The sequence below is a fragment of the Lycorma delicatula genome, chromosome 12 (assembly GCF_047948215.1).
Source record: "Lycorma delicatula isolate Av1 chromosome 12, ASM4794821v1, whole genome shotgun sequence".
Taxonomy (NCBI): Eukaryota; Metazoa; Arthropoda; class Insecta; order Hemiptera; family Fulgoridae; genus Lycorma; species Lycorma delicatula.
The window spans coordinates 13,419,123-13,444,921 of record NC_134466.1 but is presented as its reverse complement, the minus strand read 5'-3'; the positions used below and the strand labels follow the sequence as shown (position 1 = coordinate 13,444,921).

Below are 25,799 nucleotides of genomic sequence, written 5' to 3'. Positions count from 1 at the left end.
TGATTTACAGTCGCTGTAAGAAATCTTTATAAAATTTCCATTAAAAATAAAAAACCCTACGATGGCTAAATAACAAACAGTTCCTTCCAAACGCTCGGTTTTTGAGGATGCCGCATATGAGCGATAATTACCAATCGGAGATTATTTTGATAATTATATTGCCGTTTAAGATAAAAGTTAAACACTGTGACCATTAAACGTAAAATTAACTCGATTGAAAATACGATTTAATTAAAAGAATTTAGCGCGTATCAGATTTTTCCATCATAATATCACTTACTCGACCCGTGATCAAATTCATACTCCAAAAATTCTTTCAAAGATGGTGTACTGTAGTGTAAAAATGTACGTTACTCTAAAAACTAAATTTTTAAGAAATTAGTAGGTAGTAGCTTTCAAAACTGAAACTGGGGGTTTTCCACAAACGTTTACAATTTATGTAACTATCTTTCTGTTGTGACAGATGTTAATCTCCGAATCCGTACATACAGTTTACTACCGTTTCACGGTCTTGTATACATAATCGATTTCAATTATACTCTGTTGGAAAATCTACCGTTCATATCGTTGTTGAACACCTTACACAGTACACTGTTAACCGAATTAAACTTTAAAGAAAATATTTAAAAAAATATAAATCTGATTATACATATAAAAAATTAATGTACAAATAAATACGGTTTCACGTCCATAAAGAACAACGATATGAATCGCTACTGTATAATCCTATAAGATTAATTTGGAGTAAACTTAATTTAAAGTACAACCGGTTCAATTACCTTATTTCTGTATTTACAATTTCAGCATCATCAAAAACAAACATTCCAGTTTCACAATCAAGAGATCGAGTCTCTGTTTAATTTTTACATATACACTAAAATAGATTTTTTTTTTTTTTTTAATATCATATCGGTGTATGTCAATATCATTCTTTTTTTGCTTTTTTTATATTTCCTTCATTTATTCGGAGCGAATCCACTTTGTTATATAAGATTAGTTTTTATTAACACAAATTTTATAAAAATCTGGAAAATTTTTCCCGATAAGGATATCAACAAACTCCTTCATAAGGGACCTCCCTCCTGCAAAAGGGCATCAACAGACTTTGTTGTAAGCTGATCCCTCAGCCCTTGTCGATAAAAATAATAAACAAATTTAAACAAAAAAATTGTCCTACCAAACAATATCCTGTCGACTTATTTTCATTAACAGAGATTCAGACTATTATTTATTTATTTTCTATACTATAGTTTAAATAGAAGTAGGAAATAACTTTATCATATAAAAGAAGTTTATAAGGCTTAATCTACGCCACAACAATAAATAGATATTTAAAGATAGACCCCGAGCAGAGTGTTAATCGGTTCTCGTAGATCATTGAAGATAATATCGAGTGTACTTTCATCATATGCAATCAGGATTTAATAGTTAACATATGTTGCAGTAGAAAACATTTTTAAAAAAATGCAATTTCTCCACAACATACAAATATATTTGTTGTTTATTTGACCTAAAAATGAAATCTCACTATTTTTCACAAACTATGTTCCCGGTATATCTAATAGATAGTTTGAGTATTTTGGGTTAGCTACACCTTTTTAGTTTTATTTGTACTTTTGCAGAATAAAGTTTTTTTCTTTAAAAAAAAAATATAGATAGTGCTAGTAGTACTATTATTAGACTCTTATTAGTTGGCATTTCATTTAATTAACGGTTTAACTATTTTTGAATCCATCACTGCTACTCATATAAAGTTTTACTATAACTATTATTTTAATACGGACAATTTTGAAATCGCATATTAATACCTTATAAACTAAAATAACCAGCGATAAATTAAGAAAACATAAGATCCAAGATTTGTTTTGACAAATGAGGTTTTAGTTTTAAAAAAATAATAGTAATAAGATAAACAACAAAGTATTTAAAACGTTTGTCAGTTTTTCTTTTTTTAATTTCAATTATAAGAACTTAGAATTTCGAGTGTGTATCTGTGTACGTACGTTGTATTAAAGAAAACGAATTAGCCAGTCGTTTTGAACGATCTTTGTGTGTGGGCCAGATGATTGTAACTTGAGACTGTTTATTCAAGAGAAACACGATGTCTGATGTCTCTTGGGATTCAGGGGAGGTGAAAGGATATGACTATAGTAACATCAACACAACAGTACCCACCCAATCCACCCTCTCTCTCTCTCTCTCTCTCGATTCTCCCTGCACTATTTTACTCTCTCGTTTACGTCTATCATTCACTCCATTTTCTCTACCCAAAATGCTTCCTTACTCCTACCTATAAGATTATCGTAAACTTTCTATTACTGTTTAAATGTACAAGATAACGCGGTTTATTTATTTTTATTCTAAAAGCATCGATTTAACCCGTACTTCTAATCTTACGTTAATGTTTAAAATTAAAAAAAAATAACCGATACATATAACACCAAATATTAAAAATACGAATGAAGTATTAAAAAAAAAAAAAAAAAAAAAAAAAAAAAAGTTAATCTCTGTGACAGGACCATCCATCAACCTTTTTTCTGGAAACTTCTAGATTCAAATTCCAGGCAGGACTTGGAAAAATCACAACAAGCATTTTTACACATCACAAATTGTTCTGTCATATTCTCAAATACTGTAGAATAAACTTTTCAAATAATTCGTTAAAAAGAATAGGAAGGACACATATTTTTGATTGCGATAGACTAGAAATAGTTCCAAATATGATCGCAAAAAAATTCTGAATATTTTTTTGTATCATCGTAAAATTCAAAACAGAAATCGGACATTTACTCTAATTTGGATTACACACCGTGATATTTGATATCCTTAAATTACTCCATTACGTAATTTGTGAAATTACATTTTCCAGGAAATCAGACGAATATAATAACGTTTGAATATAGCAGTTCCAGCGATAATTTTGTATTACTCTTACCGAACATGACATGCTTTTCCCAATATATCTTTATTTCAATTGCGATCCAACAAAATCCTATCATGCAAGAGATCTCTTCAATCTTATAAGATTGAAGAGATCTCTTGATTGAAGGGATTATAATCCCTTCGTTATAAAATGGGGTATAACTAAGCTTATGTAGAGCTTCAAAACTACACCCCTTCAGTAAAAAATTTGATTCAGAAATGTAATTTGTAATCTAATTTCAATAACCTTCGACTGAATGTACAACAGATGAGATATATCAGAGGTTCCCAAACTTATTTTCCTCATAGACCACTTTCAAAATTTTGCTGGTTCCGGTGGACCCGCTGCAGCTACATTTCTACCATATTTTCGGTCGACGGAAAATGTGAAGATTAGATCTAACTATGAAAATTTGCGTTACGGCTGAGTTCCACGAACTAACAGCTTCCGAAAAAAAAGTTAGAATTGATCGGTTAATTTTTGATCGACTGTGCTGTGAGTGGATGTCAAAAAAGTAAAGTTGGCCGATCAAAAAAAATGCTTCCATCCAACTTTACATTTTTGACATCTACTCACAGCAGAAGAAAGCAATCGATTCTCACTTATTTTATTTAGAAAACTTCCCATTCAGTGGTAAAAAGCGAAAGAAAAATAGTATATTTTTTTGTGTTGCATTTATTCAAATATGTACACAATTAATTATTATTGTTATTGTATTGCAATGTAATATAATAAAATTGTCGCAATATAATTAAAATTAAACATTAATAACGTAATGTAACTTCTACAATGACAATCACAAAATAGTTACAATTTTAATGGGAGGGATGTACTTGATGGATTGACAGCAAATTATCAATATTTGGCTTCAGTTTTGTTAGGCATAAGATTGATACGCAAAGTCAAGCCAACATTTTAGTTCTTCACCATCGAAACCAGATGAATTTTCGTGGACCCCCGCTTACGAATTGTGAACCCCCATTTTTTTGTCACGCCAACGTAGACCCCTTTGGGAATCAATGAGATATATTATTGAAATAACTTGCTCTTCTATCTCGATGTAATAAATCGATATAATTCTCGGTCAATATTAACATCGGTTAATAACCGATTTATTTCAAAGATGGTCAACTTCCCTTCTGTTTTTTCCCAAAAAAATCTGTATTGTATAATGGTCATAAAAATAAAAAATTACATCTCTTAAAAGCCATTCTCATTGTAAAAACCATCGCATCCTGCATTACAGCTAAACGTAACATAGCTGATAGCGTGAATTGAATTCCTGTTAATGATAATATTACTTGTTACCCGTAAAGCAAAATTTATTAGTTAATCTCTTGAGATGATAAATTGATTTTGTCGCACGCAAAAATCAAATTAATATTTTGCTTTGAAGTACTTTAGTAAAACATTAAGCTTATCATTCATTAATAAATATTTATTGCGCCTAAATATATTTCCATCTAAATTATGTCATCTCTTGCAGCAAGTCACGCAAAGGATACAAAAATGGAATGTCAGATCGCTATCTGGTATAAATATGACTCGTACAAAGAGATATTTAGAAAATTAAATACGTTAATTTACCTGTGTTTAAATGGGAAATCTTTGCTAAAGAAAAAATAAAACCCACCTCTTATTAAAGCAAATAAAAGAACTGTTTTTGTGTAGCTCATTACAATATTTTAGGAAGTGAAAAAGGGCCTTATTATAACCTTCTGTCGCTATTTTTAATTTATTTAAAATAAAGTTTAAAAATTTTCCGTCGCTGAAAAAATATTCAAAAATTTTTTTTAAATTATACTAATTAAAAAAAAACTGTATATTCTACATCTTATTCAAGGTGTATATCAATATGTGCTCAAATAAGTTTTAATAACACCTTCTGAATTATTTTGTTATCTTTTACTCGTACATCTTCATGTGTTATCTTAATGTTATATCGTGTTTGAAAGCGATTAATGTGAACTTTAATCGCATCTATTTTATTATCTTATAACTGCATCTATTACTGATGTTAATCTGTAAAAAAATTATTAAAAAATCTAGTTTTTATGTAGTCATACGTTTGGTATACAAGGCAGCAGTTAGAGTTGCTAACTGTGAGAGTACTGATTTTCAGTATTCATCCTGTCTTAATGATGAACAAAGTGTATGTGTCGCTTGTACAGCTAAATATCACCTGTATTTTTATAGGCTTGACATTTAATACACAATATAGTTAGTTCATTTATGAAGGTAACACAAACTGTTTCAAATGTACTTTACCTAAAACTTGATATTTTCTATAACGACTTCTTGATTTTCAAGAACGGTTTGTGTCTCGTGTGCTGCATATACATCCTGATTTTTAAATATCTTTAGAAGTTCAAATAAACCATTTTTGGGTCCTGTAATATTAAAATACCTAAAAAATTTTCAAGGCGTTAAAAAGTTGGGGTTTTTATTTACATACTTCAATGAAAGGGGGATAATCTGTGCAAAATTTGGCTTTCATATCAACAAACATAGAGTAGTCTCTGTGTCTAATACAGGGTGTCCCATATAAAATGCAACCCATCAATCACTCATCCATGAAATTTCAAAAGTCAAACTTACTCCCCTACACGTTACTGAAATGGACTTGTCCAACATCTGAAGATCGCGGCGACGCAGTAGAACACTACCGATAGTAACAACAATGCAATCATAACGTTCAGTGTATTGTTAGACAAGGTGTTTTCGCTAGATGAAAGTGTTTTCATTGTAGAGTCGTACTTCAGTACGAAATCAGTGGTTGCAGTGCAAGATTTGTTTCGCCATAAGTACCCGGATAAACCAGCTCCTAACAAAACATCAGTATTAAGGTGTCGCAAAATTTAGAGAAACCGGTTCTGTTAATAACAAGGAACACAAAAGATCTGCGTCGGTGTTGAATACAGATAGTCACTGAAATCAAAGACCGATTACTCGCTTCGCCAAATAAATCGATCAGACGTTTGTCTGCTGAAATTAATTTGTCTAAATCGATTGTTCATCGGGCGACCAAACAATTACAATTTTATCGCATTCAAACGGTTCATCAACTTTTGGGCCCGACAAAGAAAAACGGCTACAATATTGTCAACGGTTCCGTCGATTTCTGCGTGAGGGAATTAATGTTATGGATTCGTTATTTTTCACAAATGAAGTTCGGTTTCATTTGGATGGCTACGTAAACAGCCAAAACAGTAGAATTTGGTGGCTTGTGGCCACCAAGATCTCCAGATCTGAGTGAGGCGGATTTTTTTCTATGGGGTTACCTCAAAGAAAAAGCCTACAGAAACAAACCACGAACACTTGAACGATTGAAAGTCAATATTGAACAAGCTGTATTAAATATCCGGCCACAAACTTTGAAAAAAGTTGCAAGAAACGCTGTAAAAAGAATTGAAGCTTGTATTCAAGAAGATGGCAGCAACTTCCAACATTTACTCTAAATGTAAGGTAATGGATGGTAATAATAAAAATTACACTTACATTTACACATGCCTTTTTATTATTTCAATACCTACCAATATAAGGTTGGGTTGCGTTTTATATGAGACACCCTGTAGAACAGTCGATAGGGAATGGAGAATGTGCGTAAAATTTTCAGTTTAAAGGTTAAATAAACTTACAATAATAAAAATAAATATATCTTTTATTTTTTATAGCATTACTACATAAATAAATGAAAATCACAATGCACATTTACTGCAGTAGGTATAAAAAAATATAAATATTTAGGCTTATTAAATAATTTATAGTCGACATAAATAAAATAAAAAATATTTATAATTTTAATTCTTTGAAAAGAAAAACAGCTTTAAAAATTACAACTAGTCTACTTTAAAGTTAGCCTGATAGTTATAAAATTTTTCACTCGCGCAACAATTAGGCTATCACAATAACAAAACAAATACAAACAAACCAAATATTACAGCTGATTTCAGGATCAAATATATATATATATATATATAAATAAATAAACAATTTTTTTTGCAGTATTACAACAGATTAGCTCGTGTATACGATCAGCAAATCTGCTAAATCTCTTGAATGTCTTATTAGCTGCTATTTAGACGGTAATTAGAACTACAAAAGATGTCATCGGTCAAGAATTAGATCGCAGTCAGTTCCTTGACTACTCGTACAGGCATATAACATTAACGTTGGTATATTAAACTATATAAAAAATTAACTCCAGACATTTAGTAAGACTTTACAATTTTTACTCCTATTTTGATTAGTATTCTTAAAATCAGTAACCGATCGGTCTACTGTAATTTGTTACGGTATAAAAAGTGTTGCCTTTATGGTAGTCTTTCATCATTAGAAACCGATGCTTGAAATAATTCTATCTTATATCTTATTCAAGTTTTTTCTCTTCTGCATTATTGTTACAATTGTGAATTTTAAGAAAAATCTGTAAGAATTACAGAAAACCAAACATAAAAATACCCAATTTTTTTGTATTTTCTTTCAGTAGTGTTTTTTGGTGTTTAAATTAAAGTAGTGATTAATTATACTTAGAACAAAATTTTACATTTACAAATAAGCTACGCTGGCACGCATTAAAAACAGAAAACATTTTTGCATTTTATGATGCTCTTAAACACTACTACAATATGTATGCAAGCTTGATTTTATAACTTCAATTAAAAAAAGTTACAAAAAAGAATTTCAATTAAAATGACTTCAATCTCGGTATCTTTTAAGAAAATATTATTTCATGTAAGTATAAAAATTAAAAATATTTGTTATAATTGTTCAACTATTTAACTCTTCTTAAAGGACTGCGAAACGAGTGCTACAAAGTTGGTATTACACAAGTATAAAATGAACAATGAAATCATACTAGCAGGAACAGAAAAGAAAAACGGGGTAATTTATTTTATCCATAATTCCTATAGGTTTTCTTCAAAAATTAGTTTAAATATAGTTTTAAACTTAATTGTTTCGCCAGATATTTAAGCTATAACTCTTGAATGTGTAATAGTAGTAGTAGTAACATTAATGTTTAATAACGAGAAAATCCAGAAACAGCCATACAATCTATTCATTTATTTTATCAGAATTATTTTTAATTGGAAAAAGTTTGTTAAAAAACTTGATAGATTACTTATTAAGTGCCGGTAGCCTACGAATGCAAGTTTATCAGTGGAAATTTTGTTTAAAATAATAAATCACAGTAAAAAAAAAAAATTAAATATAAAAAAACTAGCATCATTTTTTCTGAATAAGACAACAATAAACTGCAACCCTTAAAACTTTATTCTCCATAATAAAGCGTTTTTGGAAAATTAAAATATCAGAAATAAGAATAAAATGCAACGGGTTTATTTAATAAATCATCAAAGTTAGATTATTCTTCATAGTTATTTCATTATGACCAACGTCTACAGCAGTCAATGTCAATCTAAAATCAAATTTAAAAATATAAATTTTGACTCGTTTTATAAACGTTATCTGTTTCAAGGTATATTCCAATTCAAATTCCAAAATCTTCTTCAAACTGTAAAGATTTTCTACCTTTAAATTACAAATATACAGGTAGATTTATTTACTTATACATATATATATATATAAAAATGGAAAAAAAATTTAATCCAAAAACCTTTTAATATTTTTAAAGATCGATTTAATCATTTTTTTATAACAATCCTGAAAAAAAGCTTTAACATAAAAGACCTACCTACGCAAAACACATATTGCCAATTCCCAATAAATACGTAAAATTATATTAAGCGATTACTTTTTATCTTTATTATTAAATTAATTTAAATACATATAACGAAAAAACAGATTAAAAATAATTATTTATTAGTACGTGCATTAAAAATTATCCTAAATTTTAATTACTCCATTCCAGCAATGTTAATAAGTTTTTTTTTTTAAACTGTAACTAAAATTACATTTAAAATCTTAAAAAAATAATTTTTTTTTTTTAATATATAAAAATAAACACGTTAAATTTTATTTATATATAGTATATGTAATCTAACATACATTGTTCATTTGTGTGTGTGTGTGTGTGTTCACAGGCAAACGGTGATCAACTCAATATGGCCACCATTGGGCTCTTGCAAACTATTATAAACCTGCAGTTCTTCACACTATGACGCCTGGTGATGAAGGAAGAATGCTTTAATTCAGCAGTTGGATTGCAGAACAGGTTGTAAATTATCCTAATTTTTTGTTTAATATTATTTGGTGTGATGAAACCGCTAATGGAATACATACGATAGAAAAAACAACCGTTATTATCGGTCAAAAGAAAATCCATTAAATGTCAAAGAAGGGCACAATCAAGTGAAATTATCCATACACTGCTGGTACACAATCTCAACAATTAAATTTTCACTGTGCATTTCTACGGGAGCTTGATACCGTCAACTGCTGGAAGATGTTCCGCTATCATATAATGATTTGCCTTTAATATATTTGCAGACTCAAATAGAAATATATTTGAGATGGAGCTGCAGCGAATATTTACTGTCAGGTAAAGGAATTTTAAATGCTCATTTCCAAAACAGGTGGATCGCTAACCAAGGAGTTATTAGCAAAAACTCCAGAACTTTCGGTTACATTACTTTCATCGGGTATACGTGAAAGAACGATTGTACACATCTAAATACGCTTCAGTGGAAGAAATAACACCTAAGGTAGTCAAAATTTTGTATAACAACCAGCACAACATGTTCTAAAGCTGTTAATAATGTTTTCAGGAGAGCAACTGCCTGCAATTTATTTTACTAATGCTAGCGATTTTGAAAATCTGTTATAATTAACTACTACAACCGCACTGTTCAAGGTAAAAGTCTTTTAATCTTACCTTTATTCTAAAATTACATTACTTTGTACTTTACTTAATTTTTTAACTTTGAAAATATTAGTTGTCGACCGGGTAAATTAAAACCAATAGATTTAAAATATAAAGTTAAGTTTCCATTTAAAATAATACAGATGGCCACTATATGTGATTTTACAATTGTCACCCTCTCAATCCATAACGGCTGTCTTTAAAGAAAAATACAGAAGAATAAAAATGTCTTAAAATACTATTTTCAACTCAAAAATGCAATAAAAACATGAGGTTTCTATTTAAAATAATCAAGCTGGCCATCATATTGGATTAAGGATGGATACAAATCTAGGGAAGGTTCCCCATTTAAAGTTTCTAATAAAACTTATAATTTTTGAGATCCCAGTGATGGCAATCTTCAGTTGAATCACCTGTATATGTACAAATGCATATATATATCTATCTGATTTATTGAATATTTCATTACAAATCTCAATATCTTTTGTAAAAATTTAAGGAATTTCCCCTTAATGATACATTATTTTTGTTATTGAAAACTGCATTTTTGGAAGTAGCTATCATTAGCTAATAAATAAAATTACTCTTATAGGCGCTAAAATTAAAGTTTAAACTTATTATTTTAAAAATGCATTCTTCAACGTATCATTTAGATGAGAATATCTTTATTAAATTTTTTGCTCTACACATATACAATAGAAAAAACTTTTAACATGACTAACAGATCTCGATAAGAGTTCTAATAAGCGATAGATTATACCTATATTTTCATCTTTGCCTTAAATTATAAAGCAACATCATGATGCCATGTTTAATAGGTTACAGTGTTCAGCAGCCGTTAGCATATTTAACGTAGAATATCTGTAATAAGCATTTTCTAGTATCTAATAATACGTTAATGCGATTATACTACTAAGAGATAATATATTACAACTACTGCTGCTATACTGATTTTATTAAAACTTCAGGGATAATTAACGTAGGTAGAGTTAAATAAAATTTATATAAATTAAGGATTTATTCGGGTCGATTAAAAGAAATTTTAATTTCAGGTTTAAAATAAAATTTATAATCAAAATCTTAAAGGTTTATTATATGTTAAAACAGAACAGAGTAGTACACGCTAAATTTTAAACGTAACATAAACTACCATAACAGCTCGCTGTCATTATTCTACAGTAAAGAAAGACAATTATTGTACAGTATTTAAATAAAGAATTTATAAATTACGTTTTATATACGGTACATATATTTTGAAAATTTCTTTATATAAATAAAATTATAGTACCACAATATTATATAATAATATTCTATTTTATGAATTTTTCACGGGTCCCGTGGTACTTTGTTGTACACAAGTTTAACTGTATTTATAAAAAAAGACAGCGATTGATTTATTAAATAAAAAAATAATAATTATAAAGAAATACATACAAAATATTAACTTATACGGTTACATTAATTATTTAAGAATGAAAACTACTTAGAAACCACGTGATAATATAAATAAAAATAACACACTGTATTTTCTTATTAAATTATATGTATATATTAAAGAAAATAAGTTTTTATTTATTTTAATAAATACGTGTAAAATTTACTTAAGTAGAAAACTATTTAAAGTATAAAAATATTATTTTTTGAATTTTTATTATTACTGATCAGGATCTCACCAAATGAATTACATACACATTCTCTAAGGATATTAAAAAAATCATATTAAAATATAACTGTTGAAAGTACAACTATGTTTAATAATAATATATTACACATTAAAAAATATGTTCAAAACATTAAAATCTATAATTTTTTTTTTTAATTCTGTGCTTTTTAACCGCTAATATAATCACATTCGCAGTATTTTATAATCTTTCAATTATTATTTACATAACCCTATCTAGAAATTTATGAAATTTGAACGATTCTAATAATATCCCATTATCAATTTTCCAGCACAAACATTTTTTTCTGATATTATTTCTTACCCTTAATATTTTGTTGCCAAATCGTATCATGTACAACATTATACAAATAACACTGCCAGCAACTAGTGTATTCAGTACAAAAGCTTGTTTGTTTCTTCTAGTAATGTAATAATTTTCTTTTATTTAATCATTATTATTATTACTAATTATATTATGTGATTTTTTTTTTATTGCATCATTCAATTTTTGCATTCCACAGCAATCTTTAAATTAAAAAATTCTGACCTCGTTACTCAGCAGGAAGTGAAATCCAACATTACCGCATACTGTAATTACAGTAAACATTTATTTTACGTAAATAAAATCAACAGTAGGTAGTTAAAATAAACAAAAAGAAAGCAAGTTTGCAAAATCTATAAATGAAGTTCTACAGATCATAAAATTAAATTTATATAAATAATAATTCTTAAAAAAAAATTATTATATCATCCCTGGCAGCCTTATATATATATATATATTTTTTTTTTTTGAAAAGGATGGAAAAGAGTGTCATCCAAAGTGTTAATACAATTAAATATAAAAGATTTCTGCTTTCATACTTATTTTCATGGTTAGGAATTTATGTTTTTTTTAACAAAATATAATAATGGGCAAACATAAGTCCTCAACAAGACTGTAAACTACTGTGATATATCCCTTTCCCCACACCTATCTGATTTTTCTTTGATTACTTTTTTCCCCGCTATCGATTCTGCAAACATAAGACTGACCCTATGCCGAGGATGCCGGGACGCAAGGAGCCGGTACATCCTTGGTATCTGATAGATTGCTACTCACAACTTGGTAATTTTCTTTTACTGTAGCTATTTGATCAGCTTAATTGTCAAACATCTTCAAGCTTAACGGTCGATCGAGTACAAGTTAAGCTTTCTAATTTCAATAAAAATGCAAATGCAAAACACACAGCAAGAAGTACCAAATATATAACTCTTCAGAAAAACAAAAATTTTAATTTTTTTCTTTAAAATACAGTAGACGTTTGATTACCCGAAATCAATTATCCAGACAATTATTTAATCAAAATAATGTAACAAATACAGTAAATTTTTATTTACAATATTGAAAAGCGATTAGAGCGACATCTATTGCGTAGTACATTATCTGTAACGTACAGTAACCGAGAGATTAATTATGTGCTCGATGAGTAAATCAACGTAAAAGTAAAATAATATAAATGTAAAAAATAGATTTAATATATATCAGTAAACTGGATTTTTTCATGCGACCTAGTTTCTTGTGAATCTCTCAACTTTTACTAGAAATATTGAAACTTTTTGGGACAGGTACCGGTTTTTTGCAAAGTTCACAAAAATAAGACATTTATCGGTACTTCTTATTGAACTTTTTAAAGAATGAGGATGGGTTTTTTAATAAAATATTATTTTAAAATATTAATTCCATCAGAAAGGTAATAAATAGGAAATAAGAAAAATTTACTTTGTGCATTTTTACTGATATATGACTACCTATTTTTGTAGCAGTTTTTTCAAAAATTTTAATGATCAATCCTCCATATGTAGAAATATAAAATTTTAAGACTATTTGCCTGCTCCTTCATGCAATAATAAACTCAGCAGAGTTCAATTACACGTATTTATTTATAGGCTATTTTTTGAAACAACAGCAATACTTCCATCTTGTTATTCTATATGCCAGGAAAGTAAAAATACGATTGAGGTTAAAAAAAAAAAAAAATTACTTGCTTCTCTTTTATTAAACATAATAATAATAATAATAATTAAATAAAACGGCAAAATTCTATTACAAAATTTCAACTGCTTTAATAATAAGTGTAATATACATATACAGGAATAAACCATCAGTATAATAATTTTAATATCAACTGTTAGTTTAGTCTGTAGATTTCTATTATGTGAAGAGTAATAATAATTGTAAAAAATCAAGACCTAGATAACATTTATCCAAATACAATTATTTTTATAAATCTAATTTATTGTCAATAGAAATTATTTAATATGAAAAAAAATTATGTTACATGACTTTTTTTTTGTCATATGTATACATGCATTTATATAGGTAAATATAAAAATCATTGCTTGACATGGATGTTCCCAAATTATAAGAAATCAGTAGATAGAAATTGTTAAATATTTTTTTAATTTGTTATTACGTGGCCCAGCAAATTTGGCTAGGGGCAATGATATAAACTAAATTTGACCGCAATAAAGTCGCACTCTGTTATTTTTTAGAACTGGCATGTATTTTGACAAACATGTCAAATATAAGACAGAATATCGAAGAACTAAAATGAATGTTTAACAGAAATCCCAATTTTTTAAAATTTAGGAAATTGAGTAATGTGAAAAATCTCTGTAGTCAGAAATTTATTTCTGATAACTGTGAGTTGTGAATAAACTAAAAAAATAAGTAAAAATATACATTGATAACTGGTAAAAGATTCATTTAACAATGAGTGTCATTAGTTTACTACCTTTATCGACCATTTATGTCTTTGCCGCTCGCTTAAAGGAACCGAAAAGAAATATGAAAAAATATGGTAACTGATAATATACTCTGGTCATCAGGGAAATTCAGTTTAGACACCTTCCTGTACAAACAAAAGCAGTAATAAAAATTTATATTTCAAAGGAAAATACATTTTTCTCCAGTTTTTTAAAATACAATTAAAAACCTTCATTTGCAAATTAAGGTTTTGTCATATAAATGCAATTTGTCTTGGTGAAGAAGGCAACATGTAGCCACTTCATTCTTCCCTTTCCTTAGTAAGTTTGGTATGAGGTACTTGTTGGTCATGGGAATAGCTGATATTTTGAGAATAACTTGGTCTCTAAGATTAAGTCACCTTCAACCTTCAGTTGGTTATGGCACCTACTAATTACATTAATGTAATTAAATTACATTTTATACATTATTGTCATTTTTTATGAGATTTTCCCTCCTGAAACGATTTCATAATTAATTACTTTTTTTAAGTATAAATTACATCCTAAAAACTTTTCAGATTTATTGGCCATATTAATAAAGATTATGATTGTTTTATACAGTCATCAAACATTCCTGATAACTTATCCTTTTCCAAATTAGATCAAGTTTTAAAGACAAACTGTATTTATAAGTTTAATTTATTTTTAAATCCCCTCTCATAAATTTGACAAATTACCAGTAAATAATATTTTAAGTTGCATATTTTACAATACAGAAAAGGTTAAAAAAGGAAGTACAGGAATCAAAAACACTACATCACAGTCTTTAACCATTACTAGAATTTTCTATAAAACAAGAAAGTTTTTCCTTTCCTAAAACTCATTATGATTTTCAGAAAGTAAAAAAATCAATACTACCAACTTTCAATTTTTTACATGCACACTTTCTAGTTAGTTACTATAAAATTAACAAAACGATTTTACTTTTGATAAAAAAAAAGGAGCAATCAGTACGAATCTGAAATCAAAATCACTTAAAAAGAACGATTAATTGTAACCAATCTTTTATATGAGTTTTGTGTTTTTTATTTTGATATTAACAAAAAAATACTAAGCATTTATTTAATAAATTATTCCACGATGAAGCATAAGATATGTAAGACTAAAATTTTAAGAAGGTAAACGGTTTATAAAAAATTATCATATTACCTAACAGCAAATTAAAAATTTTAAATTTTGAAAACCAAAAAACATACTTATATAAAATAAACAGTAATAATAAATTTAAAATAGATGAAACAATTAGCTGAAAATAAATACACTTAATTTTGGCAGCTAACTTGCAATTCAAATTACCTTTAAGAATATTTAAAGAGGTTTATCACTACCCTGTTTCACAAGCAACAGCCATCTTTAAATTCACTGATTTTATCTACTTTTAGCTCTTTTGTATTATAATAATAATACTAAATCAGCATTATAAAATAAAAATTTGGTGTAAAGCTAGATGAAGATTCTTAATACCAACACACATACATATATAATTTTTATATATCGCTGTTACTTCGTCTCCGATGACTCTTGAGTGACATTAGCTGGCGTAAAATTGATCGAGGCACTGTTGATGCAGAAACGTTTACGAGTAGGCGGCGGACCATCATTGAAAACATGACCGAGATGCGCATCACACTTTGAACATGTCACTTCTGTCCGGACCATACCTGGATTTTTTATTAATAACAGTAGGTTGGCGCCAACTTTATTTTTATTATTTAAATTTTTTTAAAGGATATCAAAAGGAAATGGATTAATAAGGATAAAAGAGAAAATAAAGATAAATATTAGCATCCGACCAATACCTCCCGTCATATCAAGAATGCTCATTATTTTACTAAATATATAAAAAAACAAGCAATCTGATACACTAACATGCAGGATCACCAAGATAAAAGAACCACAAACACATATAAAAAATTCAAGCTGGTTTAACTTAACAGCAAACATTTCTTATACCCATGCGTAAAAAAAGTATAACTTTACCCTTGATTTTATAGTTTAAATTAGATTGAATTAAATAGTATTTAGCACGCTTTAGAAAATAAGCATTTTATCTTAAAGGTTAAATCCTGTGTATGATCTCCAGATAGGAAGCAAGATCCCCTCTCAGATCAGTGTAGTTTACTAGCTTATTCAAGGTTATATTACCACTAAAACAGTAAATTAATTATACTCCGGTTACAGACAAGTCATTCAAATGTAAATTCGATCATTTTACACATTCAGTAATATTATTAAAAACAAAATTAATTTATACATGCTAAAATGTGTAATAACTGAGGAATAAAAGGATATAGCAACAGTTTAATTAAAAGAAAAATCAACAAAAGGGGATTACTTATAACAACAGGATTTCATCAAGAAAGAGTGGTCAAACATCTTAAAAAGATAAATCAAATAACGAAATGATAACACATGTATTAAAAAGAAAAGGAGGAAAGCATTTCGTGTATTTTATAATAAATCAGAATATCTAGTGTTCTTTCGTATTCATGTTTAAAGTAAGGAACCGACGGGCTTATCAAAACGATTTTCTTAATAATATTTCTTAGTGAAATCTGAGGAAGAATTTAGGTCTAGTCTTATCCAGATAACTCCATTACTTAATGATCAGCAAGACAAAGTAAAAAACTTATCATATTTTACGGCTTATATTTAAGTGTAGTAAAACAAAATTAATTTTTCTCTAACAATGAATTCAAAAGAAAAATGGATTCTTAAATTACAGTTCACCAAACGTAGACCTACTGAAATCTGATCTAAAAGCTAGGAAATAATCTCATTACTTTACACGAGGGTCATCCAGAACCTAAAGAATGTTTGAACACAAAGGTAATCTTCCAAAATTAGCTAGTTCCAAGAAATATTTGCCCAATGTAAACAAATATATTATTACTGCTTTCTATAGCATTAGAATAAGCTGTAAAGATAGGCAATTCCACCAGATGTGAAATTCTAAGTGTAATTTGGGTTTTATATAAAAGAAAATTAGCTCTGAAGAAATTTATAGACAAGTAAGGCAAGTGGATGATGGTGACATTATCACTGAAATAAGATGGAGCATTAAATTTGATTAAGGAAGACTGCACACTGACAAAAAAATATCATTCTGAAGGACTGACTGACTCTCGTCATAACATGACAATAAAATTCATAAAGGTATCACTGATCTAGTAATAAATCTCTTTTTTCAGATTTTCAAAATTTCTTCCACATGAATTATTAGTAAACATGCTGCGTACAAAAAAAGTTTCCTAAGGATGCATAAATAAACTATGTCTAAGGAAGACCTAAAAAAAAGTAATAAGAAAAAACTTAATATTTCTCAATCAATAAACAGTATAAAAGAAGGCAATTAATTTCTTGATCACAGTATAGGTGTTTGTCAAGTAATAAAATTAATTGCAACCAACAGCTTTGCACCATTAAGAAATTCCTTTACAAACAAATAAAATCGTGCAAACTTAGAACAAAAAAAAAAAAAAAGTGATAATACTCTCTGGTATAAGAAAGGTATCTCTAACTTTTTGACACAACTAGGTAGAACAATAAATTCACAGAGTTCTATGAAATACTCAACCGATTTTGTTCAATAACATTAAAAACTGACAATTTATTGTCAAACAATATTATTGTATTTCATAACTTGAAACATTTTAATGGCAAATACCACCCGCTCCACCCTCATATGGTTCTGGTGATTTTCATTCCTACCTAAAGAGAGTTTTATTATGCTAGTCCCTGGAATGAATGATGATATCAAAAAACTGTCACTGAAATTAACAGTATTGCCTATAGATTTCTCCTGATGCAACAAGATAGTTATTTGAATTTAAGTTATAACTGCAGAAATAAAGTTTTATTTATTTCTGAAAAAAAAAAACAACAAAATATCAAACAAATATTTTTTTTGTGACTTTTAAATTTAACGAGGCTAAATGTACTTAATTTTCAGAAAGATTCTTATATTAAATTCTGAGCTTCAAAAAAAGGAGATTACATTCAAAAACTATGTAAGTCAAATCACAATTATCAATGATTTACTGAGGAATTGAATAAAAAGAGTAAAAAAAAAACAAAACAATAAAATGTTCAAATTTACAAAAGAGAAAAAGCACATACAAAGTAAAACCAAAAACAAAGGTAAAATCCATCCAAACCCTATAAAAATTAATAAAAGGAAATATTAGGAGAAAACATGCATTAATATTTTCAAGATATCTTCAAGATCAAAATAAAAAGCATCATAAAATGGAAAAAGAATTAAAACAAAAAGTAACAATGATTACATACACACATTACATAATTATACACACATTTTTTTACATATCAAAATCATTAAAAATAAACTTTTATTGGAAACTTATTAATCATTTATGTAATAAATTGATTTATGTAATAAATTGATTTATGTAATCAATTTACATTGATTACACAAATCAATTTATTACATTATAATAAATAATAAAATAAACTCATACATCTTATACACACATGAAAAAAAAACATTAAAGTTTTATAACACATTAAACCTTGTTCTTTTCTGTGTTGCAATTCCAGATTATCTGAAGAAAACGCAAGAAATATTGCAAATTACATTATAAAAACATAACTTTATTTTTCTAGTAGTTCAAACTCAAAATTTCTTAACGTAAGGAAATATTTTTAAAACTAACAGAGCTTTATCTATTATTTAATTTTTTTTTTTTAATTTTCCCAGGGTTGGTTTCAATGTGGAGACAATTTCTAATTAAATGGTTATTTCAGTTCTCAGCAAAAATAAAAAAAAAACTTTATTGCATTATAGTGTTAATAGCACTACTATTTTATGTACGAGGAGCAGTTGAAATATAATGCACATTCAAACATAACAGGAGAACAATGTCATATACAGCAACAGATACTGCACTACCTTGAAGTTTTATTACCTACTATATAACATTCAAAAATTCGACCTATGCTCTCTCATTTTTTGTCAATTATCATTGCTATGGAGTCAAGTTAGCCTTCTATGCCAACATGACTAAAACAACATGCAGTGATTTAATTTTTAACAGTGGAAAAAGTACACGCACGTGCTATTTACTTTAATCTAAACCAATTCTGGTAATGAAACTATTGACTGAAATGTTGTGAGTAGGTGAGCAATAAAATTTTATGCACGAGAAGCTAATAAAACTGAAAATTAAAGATGAAACTCACACTAGTCAACCAGTAGTTTCTATGACTGATTAGAAGCACTTTAGGAGATGTGCATGTCGTATTTGAAAATCCATAGAGCCTATAGTTCTGCAACAAAATAATGCTCAGCCACACACAACCGCCATGGCTCTTGTGAATTTGAACCTATTCCATACCCTCCACACTTGCCAGATTCAAAGCAATATGATTTTCATTTCCTTCCGCAATTAAAGAGGAATTTAAGAGTATTCATTTTAATACAGATGATAACCTGAAGGAGACAGGGAGATCCATGGATTGAGGAAAGATCCCCCTTCATAACAGATAGAATGAGAAAACTTACTTCATCGTTAGGAGAAATGTGGAGCCACCACTATAAACTGTGGCTACATGGAAAAATAGGTGTAAGTTTTCGTAGCATAAAAAATGTACTTTTATGCCACATTTATTTCATTTCTTTTTATTTGCTTTATGAGCAATTGTGTATTACATTTCAGCCACCCCCTTGTTTATAGTTTCAAAGTTTTTATTAACACTGTAAAAAGAATTAGAAAGGAAAAATATCCATTAAAACAGGCAGTAATCTAAGCCATCTGTTATGAAGGGTACACTTACTACAAACAACTACATGAAAAATGAGATATTTCTCTGCCACAGTTGTTTTACTGCAGAGCACTTTAAGCAAGGGTATTCTTCCAAACAGACAAATAAGATTTCTAGCGGTTTAATTATTCTTTCACATTAATTGAAACAGACAAAGGTCTATTATGAATCTATGTTTATACATAATAGTGTCATTAAAACATACAGTTTAAACTACTAAAGATTTTTCTTTTAATATTTAAACAAATTATTTTTTATGAACCAAAACTCTGTTAAAAGAACTTCCAGAAAGCAGGTAAAAAACCAGAGCACTCATGGATTATTTACTATAATCCTAACAACTCTACTTGAGATAAATAACACAATGAAGAACAAGATTTAATGGGTACTCAATTCTTTTCCCATTGAGTGTTTAACATATTAAGTTCAAAGAAGAACTTTTCTTGATTGATGCACACTATAATCATCACATCTTCATTGAATATATTGTAATAAAAACAAGCCATACCATAACAGAGAAAATCTTTGATAATATTTTTTGATAATGTTATTATTAATTTCCTACATAATAATAATGAGATCAAGTACTGTGGTTAAATTATATTTAAGATAAACAATATTTAATTTTTAGACCTTTACTTAAATAAATATAGACTTTCTAAAAGTAATTTACTTTGTTTTGTCTTTAAAAATATAGAATTGAGAATAATTAAAATAAATTTATAAAATTTCTGAATTCTGTTACCATTTAACAACCAAATCCCTAACTAATGCGTAATAATTTTATGATATTAGACATAAAAAAGGAATCACTCATGACATATGATTAACATGCCGAGGCAGTCTCTTGAGAATTGCACACAGTAGGGTGAATTAGACTATCTGTTGCTATTACCTAGTCATGAAACTACAAAACTCCTCCTAGTAACTAATTCACTTGTACATCAATCGTTCTCTTTAATTATTGAATGTCTCCTGTATATTCTAGAACACTTAAATATTGACAAGGCTTCATATAAACCTTTTTGATAAAAGTTCTTATTAGTCAATCTGTTACACATAATAGCTACATCAACAGTTATTAGAAACAAGTATGAACAGGAATTAGTTTCTAAAGCATTAACCAATAAACCAGCATTAGCCAATATTTAAAGCCTATACAACACTGAAATTATGTACTAAGACAATAATTAAGTAATAGTAATCAACTATTATTGACCAAGTACATCATTATTATTAGAATACAATATTAATAATTATAAAATTAAACAATAAACGTATATTTAACATAATTGCATTTTTTTAAATAACTTTTAATGTAATATTGCAAAAATGTTTTAAACATAGTAATGGAAATCTGCTACAAATTCTTAAGTCAGAAAATTAATAATAAATATAGCTTAGTTTTTATTAACTTGTTTATAGTTATTAACATTATGTAATTAATAAGTAAGAACTTATTTAAAGTGAAAATTTAAAAGTACACAACTTATGATCTGTATCTGTAAATTAGCTGAACTGCTCACTCAATCCATTAACAATTCACTATGATTATTCCACTTTATCAGTCATCAAACTAATAAAGTATTTTATCAAATTAGAACAACAAGGATAGCAGTAATTTTTTTTTTTTTTCTTCGATTAGAACACACAAAAGGGATCTATTATTATATAAAGCCCAACACAGCTGTCATTTTCCAAATAGGCCAGGAGCATGCCAGATTTTATGTGATAATTAACTTCATGTTCATTCAACAACTAAAAAAAACTACACAATTCTTTTTCATAGATTTTTTATTTGTACACAGAACAGGAAAGCCTATGAAAACTATGAAAATAGAAAGTACAGTTAATTGATTTAAAATAATTTGATAAATATTTTCTTAAAATGTATGTTAGGATTAGAACAATTTCATACACAGTTAAAGAAATGCTCCCAAAATCCCCGTCTTCATTTTTATTTTTTGTGAACACTTTCATAATGCACTGCTACATCTGTTAATTTAAACTATTATTAATTAAAAGAACTTTGGCAAATGTTAAATTGAATAAAACATTAATACACTGTTCGACTTATCTAAGATAACTGCCATTTTCAAAACATTTACTGCGACACATTTTACATAAATATTGTAATGGATTTGTTAGTTAAATAACAGTATACACTAACAGCACAAAGTAATCTGATAACTAGATAATTTTAATTACGCATGTTTGCTCTCTCATCTATTTTAAAGTTCTACAATGCATTAATAAATACATTATAAAATGTACTACTGTTTTCTGATAAAGTATCAAAGATCTACAAAACCAATCATAAAATAAATAAAAACATGATAAATAAATTAACATTTTAAAAAGTGTATCGTTATTATGCTTTATGATACATTTCAATAAGATGTTTACTAATCCTGGACTATAATAATAAACTTTATGGGTCTTTTATAGAACATGGGCACTGCCTTTAATGTTTTTCCAGTAATGACCGAGTGTCATTGTTTTGATTCCTGTAAAAAATGTGAAATAAATAAAGAACAATATTTCTTTCTTTCTATTAAACAGTTTTATTTTATATAATTTATTAAAAGGGAATAGTTTTGTACTTAACAACTTTATTTGGGCTAATGTTACAAAATGATTTACACCTTTGATACAATCAAAATCTAGGACTAGCCACAGAATGAAAAAGCAGTCATTTTTCCTTAGAATAAAGATATTCTTCCTTAGATACAGTTTTGTAGAAATAATCACATGTTATTATACATATTACTTCAATCAAGGTGTACGTCATAATAAACACATGTTACATAAAAGTCAGGAAGCGAGTCTGTCTAAGAAAATGAAGGAAATATGAAAAGAAGCGATTTCTTCTTCATACAAGCAAGTGTGGGGGTCTAGTATGCTGCTAAGAAATAAAAAAAAAGCTGCATTAATACACAAATTGAGTAAAGCGTTCTAGTAAAGTAAAACTTTACAAGAACACTAACCCCTCCGTTGCTGCTGAGACTGAGATAAAGCAAATAATCTACTAGAACCAGTCAAAACTCTTTAAATAAAGCCAAGTTGGAAGCTGCCATTTTGGATTTAAAGTAGGGACTTCCTCCCTCCTTCCACCCTGCAAAAGGTCATCAATAAACTCCTTGTAAGCTGACGGTTTGCCCTTGAGTCCAAAAAACCAAAGAAATAGAAAGGCATGATTATCATATCTCCCCTACTGTAGCATATATTGTATTACAACCACTGAGGAAGTAAAAAATATAAATTGAGTAAGCAGTAAAGCCTTAAATAATGTTTTCTTATTAGAAAAAAAAGTAAGAATTTATTAAGTTTTTATTTATTTACCATTTGATGTGTCTTTAGTCAATTTAATTTTTCCTTGATCTAATACCTCATTAAATGCTGGCCAACCACAACCAGAATCAAATTTTGTGTCAGAAGAGAATAATGGTTGGTTACATACAATGCAGCTATATAATCCAGATTCAGTACATTTATTATATATTCCAGTGAAAGCTCTGAAAAAAGAAATGTATTAATAACCATTTTACTGAACACTAACAACATTTAATTCAAAATACAGAAAACAAAATTTACTTGTTCACATTATAAGATGGTTGCAGTTTGCTACTGTTGCTTTTTAATTTTTATGTTAGCAACAGTAAACCAAGTAAGGAAGAATTTGGGATTGGATAACAATCCAATGAGACAAAAATATTAAGTTTTACTTATATCTCTAAACTAAAAATGATTAAAATAATCATAAAATATAACTGATATAGAATAGTAGCTAAGTAGACATTTCAAATTAATAAAAAAGTGCAATGTAATAATAATAATATACAAACAGAAACAATTACATGATTAAATATTAATAAGATTAGAAAACCACATTGGCTGCTGCAATATACTTAGATAAACCTATTCACTGAAAGAGAAATACATGAAATACTGTTGTAAAAAATGAATTTTAAGAATGCATGAAATGTATTTTCACATCATAATAATATTTTGTAATATGGTATAGCAGAGAGCAATGTTAAAAATTAGCTGCATTGATAAATGTCTTAAAATGAATGTAAATAAAGAGGCACGTGTTTACAACAAGCTTTTTCTCACAAGAAAAAGTAGAACATAGGTCCATTAAGTTAGTATTGGAGAGAAGTAAAAAAGAAAGCAATTACATATCAGGTCAAAATTCAACACAAAGAGGTTTAACCTGAAAAGCTATAGAAATAAACCTATTGCAGAATTTCAACAATTTTTTAACACAGAATGGTATTTGACATCTTTATGTGGCACTTGTACACTTTAGGTGGTACCAGCGTTTGAAGAAGTTTTTTGTCTAAAAATGATCAATTCTAGACCTATTTTACATGCTGATTATGAATGTTATTCTTTTGATATCAGGTGATATTATTTAAAAATAACCCAAAAGTTTGCTGCTTATAATTATAGATATAAATTAACTAAACTTAACCTACGCTCACTAACCTTGACTAACAGTAATGTTTTGATTATTTAAATTAATAAATACTCAAAACATTACTGTGTTAATTAGTCAAGGTCAGCAAGCGAAGTGAACATAGATTAAGTTTGGTTAAATTACATTTATAAAATAAATATTCAAGTATAATAAATAATTCAAGTCTCATTTCATTCACAAATCAACAAGATAAGATCATTTTTTTCAAACTGCAGTAACACCTAAAGTGCATAAGTGGCCTTTATGTTTGGTTTTTATACAATAATTTTATGAGGCATGGATTTATTAATAGCTGTTGTTATGAAAGCAGATATTCAGGAGTGTTCCATGTCAAGTTGATAGGTTGCATCAGCCACATACAACTAGTTTTATTTTTTATTACACTAAATAAAAAATATAATAGTTAAAATACATTTTTTTCAGCAGTTAACTGTGATTTATAGCAATCTTAATAAATACTTGCTAGATATTATAGGGCACCCAGAATTAAATCAAACAATACACAATTTAAAATTTGCATATAATTAATATATTACTCATATTTTTTACTTTTTAAGTTTAGTGTTTATACTTGAGGCAAATTACAATTTTGAAATATGGATTGAAAATAATGTAAAATGCCATAGGTACTATGAATACCAGATGAATGAGAGGCTAACAAGTTGACCAATATATTAACGGTTTTTAAGTTTGGCCTTAATAAAAAACTAAACAAACATCATAATACGTAAAAACCAATCATTAATATATAGACGTGTTCGATAATAAAGATATAAATTAAATTTTTAAAATGCTTTACCTTTCAGTTCCTTTTTCTTGAGTAACATGATATTGTAAAGGGGTCAACCTTTTCTTCAGTTCAGCCTTCCTTTCTTCAGCATCAGACATTTTATTATAGGAACGATCAAACTGTTTCCCAGCGGCGGAACCAGATCCTTGATAGATGTAAAATCTTCCAGGAGTAACCTTAAAAAACAAACTTACAATTTCAGTAGAGTAGGAGGGATAAAAGAACCTGTAACCTGTCCTTATTTGGGCACGAGAAATAGAAGATAAAAGACTATTTAAAGGCTGGAGTTTTACAATAAGTGACATAATTAGAAAGATTAGTAACAAAATACAACATAAAGAAATTGCTAGTACGTATCAGAAACTGACAAATTAAAAAATAATAAAAATTTGTACTACCTCGCGTTACATCAAATTCATTGTATCCAGACGATCACTTGCGTACAGTCAACACGAAAATAATACTAGTTAAAAGTGTATTCATAAAATTGCCGTTTTAAGATGACTGAAAGATAAAATTAAATGTGCTGAAGCGTCAAAATTCAAAGTT

General features: G+C 27.9%; 1 protein-coding gene across 4 annotated transcripts; it reads right to left on the bottom strand.

Moving 5' to 3' along the window:
• Positions 1 to 6,566: 6,566 nt before the first annotated feature.
• Positions 6,567 to 25,795, bottom strand: SelR (methionine sulfoxide reductase SelR). 4 transcript variants are annotated; one of them, XM_075380770.1, is made up of 4 exons: positions 25,649 to 25,772; positions 25,260 to 25,426; positions 23,320 to 23,492; positions 6,567 to 15,893 (listed from the first exon to the last, which is right to left on the bottom strand). In XM_075380770.1, exons 2-4 carry the CDS (start codon positions 25,346 to 25,348, stop codon positions 15,697 to 15,699), a joined length of 459 nt encoding a protein of 152 aa, XP_075236885.1. In that variant the 5' UTR covers positions 25,349 to 25,426; positions 25,649 to 25,772; the 3' UTR covers positions 6,567 to 15,696. The 4 variants fall into 4 exon arrangements, with proteins under 4 accessions (XP_075236885.1, XP_075236882.1, XP_075236883.1 ...); XM_075380767.1 differs by having other exon boundaries at positions 25,260 to 25,792; XM_075380768.1 differs by having other exon boundaries at positions 6,567 to 15,857; positions 25,260 to 25,788.
• Between the last annotated feature and the right edge of the window lie 4 nt (positions 25,796 to 25,799).